This window comes from Diplotaxodon limnothrissa, linkage group LG22 (genome assembly GCF_057381915.1).
Source record: "Diplotaxodon limnothrissa isolate DT_005_m linkage group LG22, D_limnothrissa_male_GT1.1, whole genome shotgun sequence".
NCBI lineage: Eukaryota > Metazoa > Chordata > Actinopteri > Cichliformes > Cichlidae > Diplotaxodon > Diplotaxodon limnothrissa.
The window spans coordinates 7962286-7984508 of NC_140616.1; the positions used below are offsets into that span (position 1 = coordinate 7962286).

The following is a 22223-nucleotide window of genomic DNA, read 5'->3' on the forward strand; positions in this document are numbered from 1 at the left end:
TCCGTGTTAAGGACAGAATGAATGGGGCCATGTATCGTGAGATTTTGAGCCAAAACCTCCTTCCATCAGTGAGAACTTTGAAGATGAAACGAGGCTGGGTCTTCCAACATGACAATGATCCAAAACACACCGCCCAGGCAACAAAGGCGTGGCTCCGTAAGAAGCATTTGAAAGTCCTGGAGTGGCCTAGCCAGTCTCCAGACCTCAACCCCATAGAAAATCTGTGGCGGGAGTTGAAAGTCTGTGTTGCTCGGCGACAGCCCCAAAACATCACTGCTCTCGAGAAGATCTGCATGGAGGAATGGGCCAAAATACCAGCTACTGTGTGTGCAAACCTGGTAAAGACCTATAGTAAACGTTTGACCTCTGTTATTGCCAACAAAGGTTATGTTGCAAAGTATTGAGTTGTATTTTTGTTATTGACCAAATACTTATTTTCCACCCTGATTTACGAATAAATTCTTTACAAATCCTACCATGTGGATTCATGGATTTTTTTTTCACATTCTGTCTCTCACAGTTGAAGTGTACCTCTGGTGCAAATTACTGACCTCTGTCATCATTTTAGGTGGGGGAACTTGCACAATCGGTGGCTGACTAAATACTTTTTTGCCCCACTGTATTTGTGTACTGGTTTGATTGAGTTTTTACTGTTACAAAACATTTTTTTTATTTGTCTTAAAAAGAATTCAAAAACTTTGCACATCTGCCACATCCCAGAAAACAAAGCACACCAGGCTAAAGAAAGGCATCAATTTCAGACTGGTAGAAGGATCCGAACCAAAGTCAGATCACAATCTCATCATAAAAGAGCCACTCTGGGGTTCTCATTCTGACCACATTTGGACTACTCGTTGGTACTAGCCAGACTGAGAACGCCTCCTGTAAAACACTATTAGTTCTAGAGTAAGTGTAACGCTATTTTACACTTATAGATGTCAGGTTCTTCTGAATGAGCACAGAGAACTGTTCTGGTGTGTTCAGAGGGAGTGAGTGGAATATATAAAAATCATAAGAAAGGCTTCTTTAATAATATAAACATACCTTGGGACGCCACGAGTAATAGGAGCTGCCGTAGTTGTAAGTTATCTCTTTGCCTTGAGGTATTTCTTCCACTGCAAAGAGGCACAAGTGTGGCTTCCCCTCATAAACGATCTTCTTCATTTCACAGTTTGGACTTATGTGATCATCATTCACAAGCCTTCCAAGGGTCTTGTCGTTTTTGGAAGCATCAACGCTGCACATACAAAAGTGTCCCCTTAATAAAAGGAAGCTGTAAATAAACAGTCCAAAACACTTTAAAAATGCAAAACAAACACCTTACCACCACTGTTCTCCATTCCATGTAAACTCATATAAGAAACCATTCAAAGTATCACCGCTTCTCTTCTTAGGCCTCCCGTCTTTGCGAAGAAAGATCTTCCCACGATACTCGACAACAAAGGCAGATGCTTTAATGGTTTTGTTTGTAAAGACACCCTTTCCTAAAAATTTTATTAAGAACATAAAAATTAGGTTCAACAATTTCCCTATAAACTGTTTACACTGGAACTGCCATGACTTTGGCAATAAATATAGCACTCTGTGCATTCAAATAAGACATCATCCTTTTAAATACATCCAGCAAAAGTAGAATTAAGTCTTTTCAGACCAACTGTGGCTGTGATTAGTCCACAACTTCCCAGACATATTTTATAAAGGAATATTCACATTTTTACTTCATCATATACAAAAATAAATTGTGTTTAAGTATGTCTAATTTTACTTCTGAAGACCAGAAATACACTGCTTGAAAGTCTAAGCCCCCCTACAGTTTAATGGGACCACCATATTCATTCACTGGAGCTACCAAGGTTGCATAATTTTCCTTTAATTTGTCACCCATTCGTGTTCCACTATAAAAGTCTTATATATACACCACATACCTTTAAAGGAGTCTATGAACCTTTCTTCTAGGAAGGGTTTGTCTCTGCAAGCCACAATGTGCACCAGGGCATCTTGCTCTGGATTCACTCGCTTGTGTCGGTTTTCCATGACAGCTGGAAAAATCTGCTGAGCACAACAATTATGGCAATGTAAATATTGCAGCAGACAGTTTATTTATATTCAAGGTTTGAGGCTTGAGGTGTGTTTTCAGTGTGCGAATGCAAGTCAAAACACATCTGGGGTGCTTAAAAATAATGTTATGCCCCACCCACTACTAAAGGAAGTCCAGGACTGCTCTTACTGATAATTGACTAACATAGGAGGGTTGTCAACAAGTCAGTTCACCTTGACGTTCCAGGCTATAAAAGCTGGCCCAGATGAATTGCTTAGTCTCTTTCTCCTCAAGTACACCTGTATGAATCCAGGTTGCATAAGTATCGTAGATTGTATACTTTCAGTACACTCATCCCTTTTATGTACTTGCATACAATATGTTCAACACGCTGCCAACCTTATTCAGAACAACTGTAACTTTTTAGTTGCAATAAATGTGTGTGTGTTTGGTAGAAAAAAAAATTCAAGAAGCTCATATTTCTAACATTTGTTCACTCAAATGTAAATAGCCCACAAAATTGGGAAAATAAGTTAAACTATCTCATTTTATTTATAAAGTAAAAACTGATACTGATACTACTTTGAACTAATGAATGCACTAAGTACTAAATGTAATTACTTATAATAATAAGTATTTCCACTTGATTTGCAGTGAAGCAGGATGAACAAACTGGCACTAGAGTAGATTTTCCACAGACCTCAAACTTGTACTAAAGTACTTGAGCGGCTCTGCATGTAGAAGTTTGTTCCACTTTCCTCTGTAACTTCTTGGATAAATTTGTCTGTTCTGCTCAGTTGTACCAGGCACTATACAACTGAGCAGAAAACCCATGCATCTGGACAGCTGCAGCTGTATCTGGCTAATGTTTACATTCAGTTAGTTGTACACATACATGCTTTGCTAGTATCCTTGCATTAGCCAGCAGGTGAGAAACAAACCAGCAGTGGTTTCTGAGCTGTTTACCCATTGTTTTAGACCTAGCTAAATGTATTTCAAGAACTACTTCGGTTTCACACCAAACAACAGTTACCTCCGCTTTAGTGTCCACAAGAAAAAACAAGAAGAGCTCCAGGTGTAGCTAGCATAGAAGTAGCCATCTTTCTTGTATGGGTAATGAGAGACCACGTGACGATAAAGGGGCACGATCTGGGAGGAGCGGCGGTATCTCTGACCAATCACTGGCGGTAACGTCAACGATTGACTGCAGCGGCAGCGAATCCGCGGTCGCGATCGTCTCAGCCACTAGGAGCAGCGGAGAACCGTGAAAGTGGAATGAGCAGTTTATGAGGACATGGCGGGGACAAGTACCGTCGGCGTTAAGCGTCCTCGTAATCCGAGTAAAACACACCAACTGGAAATCACATTCATCACATTTGTATCTACTTTTGAGCCGCTTTAACGACTGAATCGATAAATTTTTACCTTATTTCAGAGAGCTCTCCTTCCAAGTCTCTCTGCTCGGAGACCATTTATGCATTACTTCTTTTTAGTTTAGTTCACTGGAAGTGACTTGGATAAAAAACGAAAACAGCGTGGAGACAAAAGTTAGAGAGGCGAGGCTGTTTGGACATGCGCAGAGGGAAAGCGTTACCTGGATGACGAATGCTGAACATCAAGGAAAAAAAACAGGAAGACCACAGAGGAGATTCAAGGATGTAGTGAAGGAGGACATGGAGAGTTATATTGGCAGCATTTAGTGTGATAGAGGATGGAAGGGATAGGATGAGATACTGAAAGATGATCCACTGTGGTGACCCCTTAAGGTTTCACCCTGGTTCGATTTAAGCAACAAAAGGTAGATCTTTTAGGTTCATTAAAAGATCACGGTTTGGGCTGAAATCAAATCACATTACAGATTCTGTCGAGACTAAGAGGCAGACCTCTCTCACAGGTGCAATTGTAGAGTCTCAAAAGAAAACAAGTGTTTTGAAGTTGTTTTTTTATTATTCAAAATGAACATATAATAGAAAACACTCAAGAGAACCTTGGCAGCCATACTCTAAGGGGGTTAAAATAATCTAGACATACACAAACGGACAGCTTTATTTGCTTTCATATAATACCAGAGCTCATTATGCAAAAACTCACTGCTTTAAGGTTTGTTTAGTATGAAATCCCAAAATGAGTTTAAAACTTTAGAGTTGTAGGCTTTTCTCTTCTCAGATTGCTTGAAAGTCATAATGAGGGATAGCAGCTACCTAACACTCAAATCTCTAATTTCTTAAAATGTAATTGAATCACTTCCAAAATCTTTAATCCCTTCAATCAGGCACCAATGATGATTTTTACATTGTTCGATGCTGTAATTTCTTTTCAGGTTGATAAGATCATTTAAAGTATCTGAGGATTATCTGTTAACCACAAAACACAACGTGTGAATTGTGTACATTTTCAACGTTTAGCATCACAACTTAAAAAGGAATCTGGAAGAAAAATCAATCAAATTATGATTCAGGTAAAATCTCCAGTCAGATGTTAAAACTGTGTTTTCTCAAAGTGAGATTGCAACAATTCTTGAGGTGTGCAAAAGTACTGACCCAGGAAATATTCTAACTACTGCAAACACAGACGTGTTCATTTTGGCCTCTGAGGTGTGAATGTAGTGAAACTAACAATATGCAGCTCTCTATTCGGGACCTCCATCACTCCGAGATGGAGGGCTAGCTTTAGAAAAACTTGGAAGTCCAGTGTGCACAGGAAGGTCAGGAATCATAACACATGGAAGGAGATAAAAGTAGTATTTTCCATAAGACACAACCACATAAACACAGGAGGGCAGCTGCGTGCCCTGCTGAGCAGTAAACAGTCTTTAATGCTGAGTCCAGCATCTCAGCCTCACCTCTACATAAGCGATGTGAATCGGAGGTTCTGTCCAAACGTGCGTTTGAAATGTGACTCTTTGCTGTTTCATACTGCTGTTGTGAATGTTTTTTTTTCCTGTCCGTTTATGTTCAGCGAACATTTTTGATAATATCCAAACATTTACATCACTAGCTGCAACTCCGGTAAAAGGTCACTTCACGTTCACTCCGAATCCTCCTCCTCCTCCTCGGGTATAAACGGTGGGTCATCGCTCGTCTGCTGCTTTGTGTCGAGATGCAGCTCTCTGACTGTGAGGATGCGGATGAGCATGGCCTCCATGGTGGTGTCATCCAGAGCGGTGGAGGAGAACCACAGCGGGCTGTTGGGGACACAGCAGCGCTCGGGGTGCAGGTAGAACATGTTGGTTCGCTGCTTAACCGACTCCGAGCTGGGCGGAAGAAACAGGAACAAAGATTTAGATCAATGTGCTGATAAATCAGAGTAAAATGAGGGTCGGCCAGTGGACCATCTCAATCCAGCCTTCCACATCCAAACAAGAAATAAACTTTAAAAGAATCAATGAGTGGCAGGTTTTATTAGTCTTTACTGACATTTAACACTTAACCTTTTATTAGTTGTGCAGTAGTGCAGATCAGGCAAGTGGCAAATGTCGGCTCATTTAAATGTTATGACGCTTAATATTTCAAGTGTAACTTATTATCATATTTAAATTTAAATAAAATTTAAAAGTAATATTAAAAAAAGATATTTCCTATTCCTCTAAAAGAAGGAATAACCTGCAACCTGCATATGGCCAATAAAGTATTCATTCAAATTCAAGTCATGTGATCAGTGTATTTTGCCAAATGGGAAACTGCATCTTTAAAAAACCCAACAAGCCTACTTCATGTAACACAAATGAAACAATATGATGTCACAAGTAAGAAAACTCAGAGGTTAAGTTCAAATTTAAGGAGATGAATGAGAGGAAGGTAGTTAAGTGCAGAGTCTAAACTTCTCAGGCAGATCCTTCCAGAGCTTTGGTGCCCTGAAAGTTTAGCAGAGGAATACGTCCAACCTGAGCACGAAAAATCAAGATAATGTTTGGCTGAATCTGGCATATTTTCATGATGCATTTGTGTTAGTTAAAATCCTTCTTACATAAACAAACATAAAACTGGAGCTTCTGTCGCGATGCTGAAAGTGATGTGATCTCTTCTTCTGGTTTTAGATCAAACTCTCTGGGCTTAACTGAGCCCACTGAGTGAGTTTTTATTTGTACCTTTCAAAATACTGGTTTTAGACAGTTTTGTGAGCTACTCCTGTAATATCAGGTCTCAAAATCTGACAACAAACAATATATGCGCCACAAAAGAAGCGACTGTAGCTCAGGAGCTGCATCATCCCTTTTTTTAACCAAGTAGCTGTTGCAGGCCGAGAGGCCCCTGCAAAGGTCACCAGTCCGTCGCAGCCTAACACAGATAACTAACCTCACCTACAGCTTATTTAGAAGAAGCAAACAATCAAGTTTTTGTACTCTGGAAGGAAACCTACACAGGCACAGAGAGAAAATACAAACTAGACACTGAAAGATTAAATAAATATACCTATTTAAAATAAACTGAACATAGCAGTTATGTGGGAAAGGTAATGCAAGATTATTGTGCAGCCATTTACTTCACAAAGTTCACGTGCTGAAAGCGGAGTCCAACCAGCCACAGATCCATCACGAGTGCACCAGTGGTTGTACAACACTCACCACTTTGAGAGGTAGAACTCGTAGAGTCTCACGGGACAGCGGAGAGGGTTCTCCGTGTTCTCCATCATCTCCAGGATTTCTTCTTTACTCTCCTCTTCCTTCCGCTTCTTCGCTGGGCCACCCTCTGCATCTGAAGAGGACACATACAGACAGTGTGCAAGTTTCAGGATAATTTGTACATGAAAACAGTCAGAATCTGTTTGACTGCTAATTTTAGGTGGACTGTCGACTCTTAACTGCAAAATCAACGCGTTTAGCTCTGTGTGTTTAAATCTGGCGTTCTGCACGTTGGTACCTGACTCCGCCTCGGGTCCGGACAGCGGTGGGTAGAAGCGCAGGAATGTGGTCTTGGTGTTGTTTAGATTGGTTTTTGTGCAGCGCATGACGTGTGCAAAGGACAGCTGACGGTGCTGCTCCACCTTGGTGAAGCCAAAGTACTTGCAGCAGAAGAAGAGCAGAGTGTTGAGGAGGACGATGGGGGAGTACGCCCCCAGCTGTTTACAGTCCCACAAAAACTCCTCCTCTACACGGGAGTGGATATAACCTGCGGAGGGAAAGTGACCCGCTGTAAATCTGAGCAAACAGACGTTCGTTTGTGTAACACTGACAGAGACAAAGGTGGTGTTGGAAACTCACCACTGGGTGTGATTGAAGGTTTGAAACCTCGCAGCAAGTTGGTGAACTCAGTGGAAAACTTGTTATAGAAGCGATCCATGAAAATGTTCTCCACACGACCGTTTTGAAATAGATACTGCAGAGAAAGACAAAAAGTTTAGAGAACCAGGAAAGTAAAGGAAGTTTGGACTATGTTAGAAAATGGTTATAAATATGATGACATGTATATCTAAGTGTATCCATATTTACACTTAGTTTCTCTGAGAAAAATGTCTTGCCTGTTGGATGCCGAGGCAGAGGTAAAACATGGTGTCGGGCGAGTACGGCTCTCCGTTTGGTCGTTTCACCTCAGCGATGAAGCAGCAGAGGCCGTAGCTGAGCTCAGCGGTGGTGCAGCTAAGAAGATCCTCCTTCAGCTCCAGAGGACGCGCTGACATCAAGATTAAAAGCCATGTTTGTTTGTTTTTAATTATAAAGTCTTAACAGAGACAGGAAAGTCAGAGAATGCAGGAAATGCAGCCCGAAGTGCTGCAGTGTTCAAATGCATTTTATATTCAGACTTACAGCCAAAGCGTGGATTCTCCAGGTTGGGCTGAGTTTGCCTCCACTGGATCCATCGCTTCCAGGCATCAACTCCATATTCACTCTTCAGTTTTGGGATTTCTACTTCCACGGGCTTTTTGGAAGTACTCTTTGCCGAAGACGTTTCAGCAGCCTTAGACTGACGCTGTGGCTTACGACCCTGTGATAACATATAGAGGATGCATTATGGGTATATGTCTGTGAAGGTTCTCAGTCATCCAGGTCATCGTAGTCAAAGGAGCTTGCAAAGAAAAGCGTCTGGACTTCTTTAAGTTGCTTGAAGACGTTTCACCTCTCATCCGAGAAGCTTCTTCTGACCATTATGGGTATAATGGGGACATTTTAGACAACACAGACCAAAGTCATTCAAGTCTTGCAGCTCTGCAGCCTTCTTTGATAAAACCATGCTGGTTATTTTTATGTCCCCATCTAAAGGAGGGAGACATTTAAAACTTTTATTTAAATAAAGAAAAAGAAGGAAAAGGTTGAAAACCTACTATGTTATACTACTACTACTGTTTCCTGTTTTGACACATAATTATGGGTGGAGGGGTCACACGACGCCATCTTTTTGTTACATCATCTCCTTCTCTAATGTTTTGTTGCATATAAAGCCAGCTTTAGATGTGTAAGCAGCAGTTACCCTCTTCTCTCTGGCTTTCCTGTGAGCTTGTCGTCGTACTGGAGCAGCAGGCGGGGGGCTTGGGGACTTGTTGCACTGCTCTCTTTGTTTGGCCATCCTTTCCAGAGTTTCTGGCAATGACATGACATCAAACATGAGACTAAACGCGCAAAAGCCCAGAGCAGATCTTTGAAGGGGTTAAAGTAAAAATGTCCAAAGAAATGTAGATAAACTGGAGATAAACTCCCTGAACGTCCAGTATTATGGGTGTATGCCTATCATCTCACCAACAGTGAAGTCGGCTTCGATGTCCATGGGAGGCGGACCAGGAGGTGGTGCGGGCTCGGGCTCACTGGGCATGCCCACAGATACATCTAAAACTGAGTTGAACTTCTCGCTGGCGTAGGTTTTACTTGGCGACAAGGGCCCCGCGTCAGAGGAGGCATCCTCCCAGCTGTTGAGGAAAGTGGCCAGTTCGTCGGTGTCCAAGTCATCACTGTAGTTACTGACATGGTCTACAAAACAACCATCACACTGTCTGTTAGTACAGCATGAATACACTGTTAATAACATCAAAACTATCTGTATGGGAATAAAATGATGCAACTTTGACAGATAACTTGGATGAAATCCTAACATGTGCACGCTGACGTTATTAAAGTTAATTAATTATGCATTTACAAAACTAAATTATAAATATGACAACATTTCTTTAGTTTTAGTCAGTTTGGTCAAATATGTCAATACTTCCTTCAAGAGCCACTGGTGCACAAACAAAATAAAACTTAATAAACACAAAACTACAATAGCTTTAACTGTTTAACCCTGTAATATGATGGCTTGATGGCCTTGAGTACCCCCTACTTTCATCTTTTCGTGGCCTCATTAAATGTTTCGTCTCACCATCTGTGACAGGTGCTTCTTGCTTTTCAGGCGTTTTCTTCACCGCTTTTTCCTCTTTGCGCGTCTCCGGCTTGTCGTTATTCTCGTCGTCTTCGGCCACCATCTCCGCCATGAGGATGAGTTCTGCCTCGTATGGATCGGACGGGATCTTCTGTTTGATCTCCTGGATGGTTTCCACAATGCGCTCAGCACTGTCCATTGTCACAGGAAGAAACATTGGCACAGGAAGCTGAGGTAGAAAGAAAGAAGGAGCTCATGAGTGGGACCTTAGTAAGGGCAAAAACAAAGCTGAAGATTAAAGGAGTGTGTAATGTAATTTATCCATGGCGAGAGCCTATCCCAGCTGCCATAGGGCAAGAGGCAGGGTACACCGCAGACAGGTCGCCAATCATTTGAACATCCTGTCTGAATCAAAATGCTATGGGTCACGGGGTCACGCCTATGGTTCATGTGTAAATATATGCGCCCATTTGTTGAGCTACATGTTTTACTTCTTGCTGCTGTTTTTGTTACAGTGTTACAGTGCATGGTTTTGTCACAAGCATGTTAACAGATTCCCAAATAAAATCCATCTTGATCTTAAAATTCCTCATTTTAATTATTCTAAATAAACCTTAAAAAGACAAATGTAAATTCTAAGACAAAAAGTTATGGGAAAACTTTGAATTAATTAGAAATAATAAAGTTCCAAGGTGGTTGCATTGTTAGACATACAGGTAACGGCAGGCCGACAGGCTTGGGAGTGCACTGGCTGTACATGTTCATGGGTACAGGAAGGTACACCGGCACAGGAACAGGCAGGATCACCATTTTTGGGAAGATATCATCTACAGAGAGAGAAAAAAAGGGAATAGTAGTCGTGATTAGATAAGAACATGGCACAGAGTTTGCTCTTGCAGTAAGTATGTTTAAAGAGGAAGCATGTACAGTGTGCAAAGACAAACAAATACTTTACATTTAGTCTTGTCTGTAAAATCGTGAGCATACATTAGTGCTCTGCCCAGAAAGTTCAAACTTCAAAGCATCAGTTAAGCATTTGAATAAGATTCCTCAACACAAGCATTCGCTGTCTTCATAACAACATAAGCTTAGCTGATTATGACCCTTACCCTTTAACCTGTGTTTGTGACCCGAGCGTTAAACGCTGTGAAGTGCAGCTAGCAGCAGTAATTCAGCTGTAATCAATCAGATTGAACAGCTATTTGAAGCTTTTTAAACACAGAGTAAAGCGGAGGTGTTGCCCTGACAGAGACACTGCCTGTGTGCTTCTTTTACCCGTCTGTGCCTCCACGTCGACCGTCTGCGTTTTGCAGGAGACTCCTTTGTTCTGCACCAGCGGTCTACACAGCAGAGCCTTGTTCTTCAGGATTTTAGTCGGGGGAGGAGGATGAGTCTTCACCGTTTCGGTCTGAATGCTGATCTGAAGGACAGAAAAATGACAATAACATCTCTAAAGTTACTCATCTGTAACACTACACGGGCTACTTCCTTCAAGCTAAAAGTGACTGAACTAAATGTCCCAAAGATTTCCTTTTAAAAGCAAAAGTGCGTCATTTCAACTAAGAAATATATTTTTCATAAACATAACTTACACTGAAAAAAAGGAATTGGAAAAAATACAACTGTATACAAAAAGAATACATGAATTTAAAAAATGTACTTACGTGTCCAGAGGTCTTTGACTGAGAGTTTGATGCTGTACCTGCAGAAAAAAGGCAAAATATGAAACTCGTGCAGCTACTGATGATTAACAGTACAAAATGATTTCTTTTTAATATCTTGCGTGTGTTTGTTTTTGTTTTGTACTTTGTTGGGCACTTCTATCAGAAGTGTTAGGTTTTCCTTTTGGCGTGCCAGCGAGCGAGATGACGTTGGCGATCACAGGTGTGGCCTCTCCTGTGCTGGCTGAAAGCAAAACAGCAACAAACTTAAAACGTCTCAGTAGGAAGTCGCTCCCGACTTCTTCCTAAATCCTCAGAGAGAGGCATTCTTGGTCTTACTTTGTGACCCAGTTGCAAAACATTTTTTAGTTTTTCTAGTTTAAGAATTAAGTTGTGGGGCTTTACAAATTGTGGCAGCACTCTTTAATGCATAGAACTTGCAATACCAAAGTATTGATATATGTATGTGTGGATGTACAGCTGTATACACGGGCATATATTGTCTTCCCATGACCTCATAATATTTTGTCTGTTTTGTTTGGTTTTGTTTGTCTGTTTTGTTTTTCTGCATAAAAATGTTCCTAAATAAATAAAAAGTATCAAAAAAAAAAGAATTAAGTTGTGCACGACTGGTAAACATTTAGCTTTGTTGCCTTAATAGTTAGTACCAGAAATATTCATATTTTATTAAAGAACAACAACAGTTAACAGCTGGTGTCAAACATGCAGTCCAGTGTTGCAGCAGCTCAGTTTTACAGTCTTGCATGCAATGCAAATGTTGCCATCAGATGATGAACGAAACAGTCAGTGCCATCCAACTTCACATTGACTCATTCATGGAGATTATACATTACACTGCAACAACTGTGCATGCGGTGGGCATCAAAGAAGCTGACAGTGTTGTCTCGGAGCTGTCTGCGTCCGCAACACAGTATGAATCTAGGCCTCAGTGCCTCTTTGATTTACCACATTAGCATTTCTTGATGGTCTGTCTTTACAGCAGCACAGTGGTTAAGGCTGTGGGGTCACAGTAAGAGCTCTGTGGGTTTTCTGTGAGGAATTTATATGTTCACCATGTGTCTGTGTGGATTCTCTCCAGGTGACAGTTTCTTCCCACAATCCTGAGACGTGCATGTTATGTTACATAGTAATTCTAAATTGGCCTTAGGTGTCAACATGACCACAAATGATTGCACATCTCTCTGTGCTAGCCCTTAACATCAAACTGGCCACTCAATCAAAAGAAAGTAATACTTCGCTTTACTACAGTTTTAAAGAGTGCTAAGGAAAGCTTAGCCAAACTCATCAAACCCAAACTGATTTTATCAAAAGCAGCAGCTTCAAAAGTCATTAATTAAACTTTAAACATGTCTGAATAAGCCTCACTCTATTCTAGCTGTCATAGGTTGAGGCAAATTACACCCTAGACAGCATGCCAGTCCATCACAGGGCTGACTCAGAACCTCACACTCCTGAAACCAGTTTAGATTACTCCAACACTTAAGTAAAACAGGAGGAAACACAGAGACTGGGAGAACACACAGAAAGCTCCGCCCAAAAAGGCCGATCAAACCGGTGAGGCAACAGTGCTAACCACTACACCATTAAAAAAAAATATATAAATCAGATGAAGTTACAGATTCAAACAGGGATAAAAACACGGTATGCACCTTTCACGACTTCACCCTGCGTGGCCACTGTCTCACAGCAGAACTGCAGCAGACAGCTGAGGTCGCAGAAGTGTTTGACTTCCCCGAGCATGGGAAGGCTCTGCTTTAGCTTCCCTTTCCGCCCGCAGGTGTCGCACTTTGCAACCTGAGTGGAAAAGCAATGTGTTTACGTGGAGGAGGAGATCATGCTCACGGAGATTGCCGCTTTGGTGTAAAACTATGATTTTAATATCTTTACTGCGGTTTGCTTACGTGGCAGAACAGCATGGTGTACTTGGACCTGCACTCCTCCGAGCAGAACTCCTCCGTCGAGCCTCCGTACTGCGCCGTCACCAGCTTCTTTGAAACGGAGTGGCAGTAAACACAGGAGTGACAGTGCTTCCCCCAGTTTTTACTCAAGTCGTGTCTGAACAGGAGCTTACAGCCTGGACACACAGAAATAAGTAAAATAAATACAGATTTCAGAGCAGAATCGGGTTCTTACAGCTGACGAATCGATTTCCACGACTCCTTACCGTCGCTGCAGAAGTAACAGTCTTTGTTGTTGACTCTCTTCACGTCTCTGGTGATCTTTTCGATCATACAGTACTCGCACACACTCGTCACGTTGTTGGCTTTCTTAAACTCGTGAGAACAGTCCACGCTGCACAGAAAAACCATCTTGTCCTGCACGCACACACAGAAGATACAAATCATGAGAAATGTCAGCCTGAACGGACAAGGTCTATTTTCTGTGTTCATTTTCTTGAAAGTGTTGACAAGACTTTACCCGAGAGGACCAAAAGCATTTCAGGTCCTCATCCGAAATGCCGTGACTTTCATTTAAAGCCCACAGGAACACTGTTGTGGTATTACTGATCTCTAAATGTAAAACTTTCCACTCATAATTTATTTGTTTCCATTAATTACCTTCATTTGGATGAGCTCAGGTTTAAAAGTGATGACGCGGGAGCACTGGAAGCAGTTCACTTTCTGGGACACTTTTGCCTCCTGTTGCACTGGCGTTGTACTAACGGGCTGAATTTGGGACGATCCCATGGGCAGCTTCGTAAAAACATTCACCTGCTTCTGCGACTGCTTAAATTTTTCCTAAAGCGCAGAAAAAGAAACAACAGAAGTCTGAAATACCAGCTTTCATTTTTCAAAAATCTTTCTTAGGTTTGTCTTTAAATAACTTTAAGTAAATACCTGAAAAGCCATGACACACGGGAGAGTGCAGAAATTCCTGATTGAGGTATCGGACATGGCCAGGTGGTAGGACGGTACGCTGTTTTTGCTACAGTTATCACAGTTTATCCGAGCACCTGAAACCAAATTAATCCATCATAAACAATCATTTAACAAAAACAAGTACAAGGTTTAATCTTCAATGAGAAGCTGGTATCGCGTACCTGAAGAACTAACAGTCTGGACTTTGTACGCCATCACACAGCTGCTGCTGCAGAAAAGATCCACAGAGTCATCACTGTTTTTGCTGTCCACCATTTCTGCCACAAAGCGGGCGGTGCGACACATTGTGCACGGCTGGGTCATCTTGGTTATCTTGCTTTTCTGTGAATTAATTTTAAAAAACAAATATGAGGCATGTTGCAAACAACCTCAACCGTTTTAACTCTCAGAGTAAGAAAGAGGAGGCGAGAAAGTTAACTGGCTTTGTTTCCCACATGTGCTGACACTCAGTGCAGGCATGCAACTTTAAAATAGTGCTAAAAAATTTAACTCTTTCCCCTATAGAGTCGAAATCTGAAGACCCCCTCTGTTCTTTTAATGAACAGTTTAGACACCACCAATAAAGTTTGCAGGTTTTTCAAAGGGTAGCTCCACATGCAGAGACCACCCTCTGCCTTCTGAGTTACTCAAACTGGGCTTTCAAGAGTTCAAATGAAGACTAATTCAAAATAAATGTATCTGCAATGAAGCAGAGAACTGTTTCCATACCTCTTTGTATTTCCCCAAACAATCCAGGTTGCACACGGTTTTGCTGCCCTCTTCCAGCTTCAGCATGAGCGGTTTGCTGTGGCAGTACGAGCCACAGTTGGCGCAGCCCGCCATCGAAAGGTTATTTACTGTACGGAAGCGGTTAAAGCAGGCGTCACTGCACATCTTGTGGACAGCGCCGCTCAGTATCACCTCATGTTTGCTCTGCAGAGAGACGACAAAGAGCAGCACAGGTGAAGAGTGTTCACACTATCAGCATAGTTTCATATGGTGTAAATAATGCATGAGACAACGAGGACATTTTTAACACGGTTTGGATAATTCTATATTAAATAATTGAAATAATCATTAGCGGCAGTCCTGTTCTGTTCGACTTACGACACAGTATCTGGTGCACATGCTGCAGAGTGACTGTGGTACAGTCTGTAGAGCTTTCACAGCAACAGCAGTTTTCCTGAAGTTGGAGACAGTTTTCTTGTAGTTGAAGGACGTCAGGCAGATCTGGCCACAGAACTCTTTCATGAGTCCTTTGAGATCCGGAGCCAGGATGACGTCTTGAGGCCGAATTATCAACCTAAAGGAACGAGAGGAAAAGAGGCCAAGGAGAAATCCAAATTCAATTAAACTACAATGCAGTTTACTTTGAGGCGTATCATTTGGTGACATTACTTCACCCATCAAACAGTAGTAATAACAGTAGTAAGCCTACTCTCGTCTGCAGAACTCACTTTTGGCAGTTGTGGCAGATTTTAGTGGCTCCCCTGGCCTGAGACAATGAGAGGCAGGTGGTGGAGCAGAAGAGCGCTGGAGAGCCCTTCCTCTGGAAAGCCGTCTGTCCCTTCATCAGGTTCTTCTTACAGTGAGCGCAGAACATGTGCGAAGACGGCGGGCTAACGATGGGCAGCGTCTGCGTTTCAGAACTCTCAGAATACACGGATCCGATCCTCAGGTCCTCCTTTCAACATGAGAGAAACGTCAGTAACGGTTCAGGGATTCAGGCTTCATTCTCAGAAACTGGACCCAGACCAGATCCTGACTGATGATGTTATATATTATTATATTATACTAGCAGCAACAGATTTTCTCTTTGGTGTTCTCCGGGTTTCCCACAGCTGTGGAATTTTCTAGACATCAGCTAAGGAGATCCACGTGACAATGAAAATGTCCAAGCTAGTGAGATCTGACACTAAACAGTTTTAAACCTGCAAAGTCCAAATGTGACAACATGTCATGTTCTGCCACCAAACCTATCACTTACACAAGTAATCATATGTTTGCAGCTGGTTTCCTGCTGCTGTTAACTCCATGTAAGAAAGAATAATTCTCTTCTTCCTTCAATTTCCAGATTTCAGGTGTGAAAAGGTTTTAATGCTGCAAAGTAGTGAATTAACCATATTTTATGGCAATGGTGTAATACTGGTAGAAATATGTTGCTTTAGGAACTACGTGGATATTTCAGGAAGTCTAGTTTGAGGTACAGATCTGTGAGTCTGAACCTCTTCCTGCACTCTGGTTTATTACAGGAGTGGGAAACGCACTGCAGGTTTTTGATATCACCCTGAATCAAATAACTAGTTCATCACCAGGCCTCTGGACATATTGATATTGATTTAGCCATTTGAATCAGCTGTGTTGGATCAAGGACACGTCTAAAACCTGCAGGACACCGGCCCTCGAGGCCTGGAGTTCCCCACCTCTCGTCTATTAGACTCAGTGTCAGTCATGCCAAGTATACAATAGCCAGAATAAAGAACTGATGAAACGAAGAAACCAGTAATTATCCTGAAACATGCAAGTTCATGTGTGAGTCTACCTGATCTTGTCCCAGTTTTTTTTTGTCTTGGTATCATTGCTGCTCACAGACTGGCTCCATACATACAAGTTACCCCCTCCAACTATCACAAGCAAGCCAGAGGACAACCACTCTCAGTGTTCTAGGTCTAATGCAGGGTGTCCGGTCATATGGACATGCCCAAACCATCTCAAATTCTCAGATTCTGAAAGATTCTCCTCCTTCATATACGCAGGCCTGTTCTCCCTCTGTCGTTGTCGTAACTTCCACCTTTTTTTGGGACCACTCCATCATACTCCCAGCTCGTGTCAAGTGTTCTTTTGCAGCCACTTTGGACTCGTTGTTTTACACCTTTGCACTACAGACATCATGTGCCTCTTCCTTTCCAGCCTTTTTGTTCACTACATGGGTTTTGAATATCAAATATTTCATTTCAGTAACTGCTGTTCCATCTCCCAAACTTTCTGCAACTGTCTCCACACCTGATCGTTGCGTGACAGCTCTGCATACGCTTGCCAAATCTAATAGCATAACTCCACAAATCCTTAAGCAGAGTGTGTCTCACCCTTGCAGTATTAGGCTCATCTTTCACACTTGCTGTAGAGGAACTGGACATTAGAGCTTGTTCATATTCCTCATCCACCGGCTCGTCCTTCACAGTGACCAACGGAGGTGAAGGAGACAACTTGACACTTTGGGTTGAAGTGTGCAGCCTCTCCTAGAACAAGGAGTACATGTATATGCTGTTTATTTTGACGGAAAGCTTATGGCGACAGCCTAATCAATAGTTTTCGATGAACTTTCACGTATATTAATAGAGCAGGTAAGAAAAGCCTGAAACCTAAATTCTATCTTACTTCTACTTACGTCTAATCTCGGTATAGAAAGCTTGACGACTTTCATGCCGTTCAACATCATCGCCGGTGACGAGCTGTCTCTTCCTACAAGAACACGTGAGCAGCGTGTGAGCAAGTGTAAAAGGAAGTGAACACAAAAACATGAAGAACATGAATGAATGACAACATTCACAACTGTCACTGTGTCGGACAAAACAAAATTCATACTGAACGACGGTCTGAGTGTTAAGATATTTAAAAAAAAGATTGTGTTTTTAGTGGCTCTATGGTGTCATGGTTTAATCATTCATTTAACCAGTCAATGATCCCTCGTTTAACCCTGGGAGGAGACAAAAATACCTCCAGGGTTGCTTCAGGAAGGGAACCTGGTGTAAAACGCCTCCAAATCAAACATGCTCGTGAATAACAGAGCAGCCGAAAAGCAGCTTTATGTTGGGAGTGAGCCATTAAACTCAAAAATATTCAGCAATGTTAAATTTTATTTAGTGTTTTCTTAGTTGCACAGTTACAACCATTTTAACCAACTAAGAGCCAAAATGCTGAGATGCTTGTTTGCCTTTGACCATTTCAGAAGGGACAAATACTTCCTTTATTAGCGTGTTCCCTTTTGGCTGCATGTGTAAACATAACAGGTCAGCACACAGCAGCAGATCTGTATCACTTTATTTGATGTATATCTCTGCATTTTAATTTCTATCAATAACAAGAAAAAAAAGAAAATTGGGTTTGTTCAGTCAAATTTGAAAAGATCTTTGGACTCTAATAAAGCATAAGTATTTCACAAAGGTTCAGTCAGGATAGTCGTTTCATTTGAACCGTACCATTTTAGTCTTGTTATATACAATTTATGTGTGTGGATTTCTAGGGGTGGTTTTCTGTTTATTTATTACAAATTTAATAAATTTAACGAAAATATTAATATTAAAGTTTATTCTGCTGCCAAGATTTTCCACATAATGAGATTTTAATTTCGTACTATTTGTATTTTGGCATTAAGATCACCCACCTGTACTTCCTGTGGCCTCAGACGATGGAGACGAGCTGGACTGCATCAAGTCTGAAGTTGTGGGTTTTACATCAGCTTCCTCCGTAACAGAGTTACTGTCCTCCGTCACTGAGGCTGTGTGGGAATTTTAAAGCACAGCATTTAGTGGGATGATGAAAACTACGCCTTGTTGAGAGACTTTCTGCCATGCTGCCTTTAAAGGAGGAGTGAAAGCATTTCTAAAGCTCAGTGTGCTCTGACGTGGACTCGCAGAGGGTTGCAGGGTAACAAAGGTCAAAGGGTCTTTTTAAAGAAGCCTGTCTGCATTTAAAAGTTACAAAATGTTTGTAGTGGTCGCTTTTTAGGAAATACATTTTTGGCCTTTAGCAGATGAAGGAGTGTCAGGGTAGATGTTTTCTCATATTTGCTGATATTAAAAGTTTTATTTATTTAGATAATTTCCTACAAGATCATAAAGATTCTATTTTGCATCTACAAATGTACCAATCAAAGAGCATCTTTATACCTGTATTAGAAGCATCAGGTGAGCGGCTGCTTTCCATATCCTTCAAGCTGTTCTGTTCCTCCTCTTTCATCTGAGCTTCCTGCTCCACCTGATCCACTGTACCGATGTCCATCATCTCATCGAGTTCATCGCCCGCTGTCAAAACCTTTGGTTTACAGCAGATGGATGACTCCTGCTCTGTGCAGACTTCCTCCTTAGTGTCATTGCTTGTGTCCATGTTTTCATCAGTGTTTTTTATTTCTTTCTCCTCCTCACGATCAGGAGCTACGTCCATGCATGCATCCTCACTGACATCTGCTACTGCAGGGCTTTCCTCTTGGCTCTCATCCTTCCCTGCAAGATCTTCTGCCTTTGACTCAACCCCTTCATCAGATATCACCTCAAGACCCTCGTCACATTTCACCTCAGGAGCCTCTTTTTGGGGCTCTGTGGTGCTACCTGGCTCACCATCATTAACCGTAACGGTCTCCTCTGTCTCCTCTGCAGAAAAAGCTTGTGATGGAGATGTAGAACCAACAGAGTGGATCACCTCAGTCTCAGTTTCTTTAAGTTCTGCTTCTTCACTTTCCATGTCTTTTTCAGCAGCAGCAGCATCATCATTATCCTCTTCCCTCTCTTTGGAAAGTTCATGGGAAGATTCATGAACGTGTTCCGTTTCTCCAGCGTCCACCGATGCTGCTGCTTCTGAAACTGCCTCCACAGCCTCTCCATCGGTCCCTTCTGTTACCTATGATGGACAATAGACAGTTTACAGAACACACAAGTCTCTGCTCTGTAACTAAGCCAATCACTAATGTCCACAATGGACAAAAACAGAACAATTAGTTCTGCAATTTCTAGATTTGCACTTCTATAAAATATGATATGCAGCAACGACTGCGAATCTGAGAATTCAATTATTTTTATTGTCATTCCAACAGATGTATTTACAGGCAGTAAAAGTAAATTTTGCACTCAGGTTCTGGTTAAAAGCCAACATAAAAGAGAACAGACAAGAGCAAGATGAAAGCTGACCAATAAAAACTAATTTTAGAAACCAAACATTTATATCTGCACTTCCTGCATAGCTGTGAGTATTTTATGCTGTGTCCGTTTTAGTGTTTTGAAAGGAGACTTCTTTTAAAGACCCAAACATTTCTGTCACTCCTCATGCATGGTGGGGTTTTAAAATAATTAAAACACTACAGATACATTTAAAATCTTTACTTAGCTACGCTGACGCAACTCAACCAGATATGCTTCTTCTTTTTTTTTTTAAGATATTCACTCAAGACCGAACATGACTGTGTCTAAGAGTTTCAAAACCACAGGGCTGTGAAATATGAGCTGCACAAAACCTAAGTACGGCAGGAAACACGTCCCACCACTCTGTAGCCAAATTTAAACAAGGTGGTTGTTGTGCAGTTAATAATAAAGCTCTAAAATCAAAACCAAGTACAGAAATGTCTGCCAAACACCAGTTTAATCAAAGAAAGACTAAAAAGCTGTCTCAGACCTAAAAATATCCATCTTTGCTGATACTGAATTCTCCTGCAGACTCATAATGCCCATGATGCTTCACTCTTCAAACTAAGGTGTTTGAAACACAAGCAGAGGAAATGGTCACACCGCAGGGATGTGCATACCACATTAATATAACCTCATTTTAGGGATATAAAAGCGCTACCATAAGCTGATCTGAAGCACTAAAAACACCGTGAACTGCTTCCATGTGCAGCAGGATCAAGCTCAGCAGTGTCTGCTTCTCTGACTGCATCGTGTAATTAATTAAATAACCTTTAAAACTATCAGTAGGGCTAGTCAGTGCTCAGGTTTGGTGCAGGTTAAAGACGACCGCATTTTGCGAAGCTAAATTCTGCAGCACGGATTTGTGCAAAGTTTAGCAGCCTAAGTTTGCAATAGAGGTACCTTATCAGGGACCATTTAATAAACACGGGGTGTGTTTCACACACACACACACATATATATATATATATATACACACACACACACTCAGTACAGATTCAATGCAAAGGTTTAATTTCTGTTTTAGGCGTGCAGCAACACCATAACAAGTTAGCTTACTACAGCGTGGCTGCTGCACAAAGGTTTGACAAATGGCTGTAATACTCCGTTAGACTGTAGGTAATGGGTGTTATTACCTCTGTACAAGTCACTTTCTTGGAGTTAGCCATGTTTTGTTGATATATTAATTAGCAGACCTGTAAAGAGAGAACTACTAGCTCAGCCTTTGCTAAGCTAACGCTAACCTGCTTACAGATCCATGCAGCTACGACTGCGGTTAGTCTCCCTCCGTGTTTTCACCACGCAATAAATAACCTCTGCACATGTTAAATACCCGCTCTGTTTATAATTCTTTTGGATGCAGATATATGATTTTAAAAAGTGTAGTTCACCGCCGTAACAACGTGCACAGAATTACCGCGCCGACCTGCACAGGAGTCACTTGATTGGTGGTCAGACGTTCGCATCCGCTAGTTCCCGTATCGGCCATGGTGGTCCCAAATCACCAATTCTTTTAGTTTAACAATAAAATGCGACTAAGCAATGGTAAACAAACTCCAAAACAGAAAAACGTTTCAAATGCATCCCCTTGCTACAATCATATGCGTCCAGTCCAACAGGACCGTTTGTTTTCCTTCTTCTTCTTCGGTCAAGGTCTACCCCATCTTTGGGGTTGCTTTTCCGCCTCCTAGTGGCAAGAAAAATACTACAATGGTGGGAGCCAAAATAATATGTATCTCACCCAAATAGAACTGCTATTTGTATTTGTTGGTATCATAATAATAAATTGTATTTTGTACAGTGTTTCAAATGTTACACATTTAAAACGTCTTCACAGAAATAACCAAATAAACACCAAATAACATAAACGAGGCCAATGAAAGGTAAAACATTACAGTAAGTGAGAAATTTCTGAAGTAAACAACAGTTCAGGAAATTGGTTTTAACTAAGCACCAATCTTGTACGCCAGTAAAAGTAATTTTATCAATACACAACATAGTTTACATTGTTATCAGCAAATTTCTGCTGTTGACAGAAACAGGGCGTAAACACACTTTGTGCCTTCATGTGAATAAAGTAGAAACACACTAATTTGCATACACAACACACATGTTGGACTGTTAAAAAGAGCACAAAGGTTTTTATTTTAAGCTTATACAGTCTGTTTTATAGTTTTGAAAGAAATAATCTCTGACTGTATCAGCATGATCAAGATTATTTGCTATAAAACCATCAATATATATATCAGCATAACTACATTTTATTTTCTGTTAGTGGCTCATTAATCTGCAAAACCTTACTTTTTCATGCATGTTTTTTTTTCTATGCTATCTTGTAAAATAAGAAGAAATGAAGAGTGTAAAAAATGTAAACATGACCAAACCTATGCTGACATTAAATCATAGAAACCTAGTTTATCTACAACTTCGTCATGCTCAGTCATGTCCAGCGCTAATGTACAGTT

At 41.2% G+C, this 22223-nt stretch overlaps 2 protein-coding genes across 2 annotated transcripts in view; both read right to left on the reverse strand.

The window, feature by feature from the left end:
• Nucleotides 1–3136, reverse strand: part of LOC146609328 (uncharacterized) — a 30077-nt gene extending 26941 nt beyond the window's left edge. The window contains exons 1-4 of the mRNA XM_085346997.1: nucleotides 3072–3136; nucleotides 1926–2049; nucleotides 1325–1484; nucleotides 1045–1237 (exon numbers count right to left, since the gene is read on the reverse strand). Of these exons, the coding sequence (XP_085203123.1) occupies nucleotides 1045–1237; nucleotides 1325–1484; nucleotides 1926–2034 (462 nt within the window). The 5' untranslated portion in view covers nucleotides 2035–2049; nucleotides 3072–3136. The remainder of the gene's footprint in view (nucleotides 1–1044; nucleotides 1238–1324; nucleotides 1485–1925; nucleotides 2050–3071) is intronic.
• Nucleotides 3137–4514: 1378 nt separating this feature from the next.
• On the reverse strand, nucleotides 4515–21379 carry LOC146609329 (zinc finger MYM-type protein 4-like). Its single transcript, XM_085346830.1, has 27 exons — nucleotides 21185–21379; nucleotides 18754–19480; nucleotides 18249–18362; nucleotides 17253–17326; nucleotides 16951–17103; nucleotides 15322–15548; nucleotides 14972–15167; nucleotides 14594–14797; nucleotides 14047–14206; nucleotides 13844–13959; nucleotides 13565–13744; nucleotides 13171–13321; nucleotides 12908–13080; nucleotides 12656–12800; nucleotides 11131–11229; nucleotides 10989–11026; nucleotides 10600–10744; nucleotides 10039–10151; nucleotides 9325–9553; nucleotides 8709–8936; nucleotides 8443–8552; nucleotides 7782–7959; nucleotides 7496–7647; nucleotides 7239–7353; nucleotides 6898–7146; nucleotides 6603–6732; nucleotides 4515–5291 (listed from the first exon to the last, which is right to left on the reverse strand). The coding sequence occupies exons 1-27, from the start codon at nucleotides 21245–21247 to the stop codon at nucleotides 5066–5068; spliced, it is 4695 nt and encodes a 1564-aa protein (XP_085202956.1). The 5' UTR covers nucleotides 21248–21379; the 3' UTR covers nucleotides 4515–5065.
• Between the last annotated feature and the right edge of the window lie 844 nt (nucleotides 21380–22223).

Excerpts from the sequence above, each read along its gene's own strand:
- LOC146609329 (XM_085346830.1), bottom strand. The coding sequence starts at position 21,247 with ATGGCCGATACGGGAACTAGCGGATGCGAACGTCTGACCACCAATCAA. Across the intron at positions 19,481-21,184 it reads ATCAAGTGACTCCTGTGCAG|GTAACAGAAGGGACCGATGG; the intron begins GTCGGCGCGGTA and ends TGTCCATCATAG. Across the intron at positions 7,147-7,238 it reads ACCTTCAATCACACCCAGTG|GTTATATCCACTCCCGTGTA; the intron begins GTGAGTTTCCAA and ends TTCCCTCCGCAG.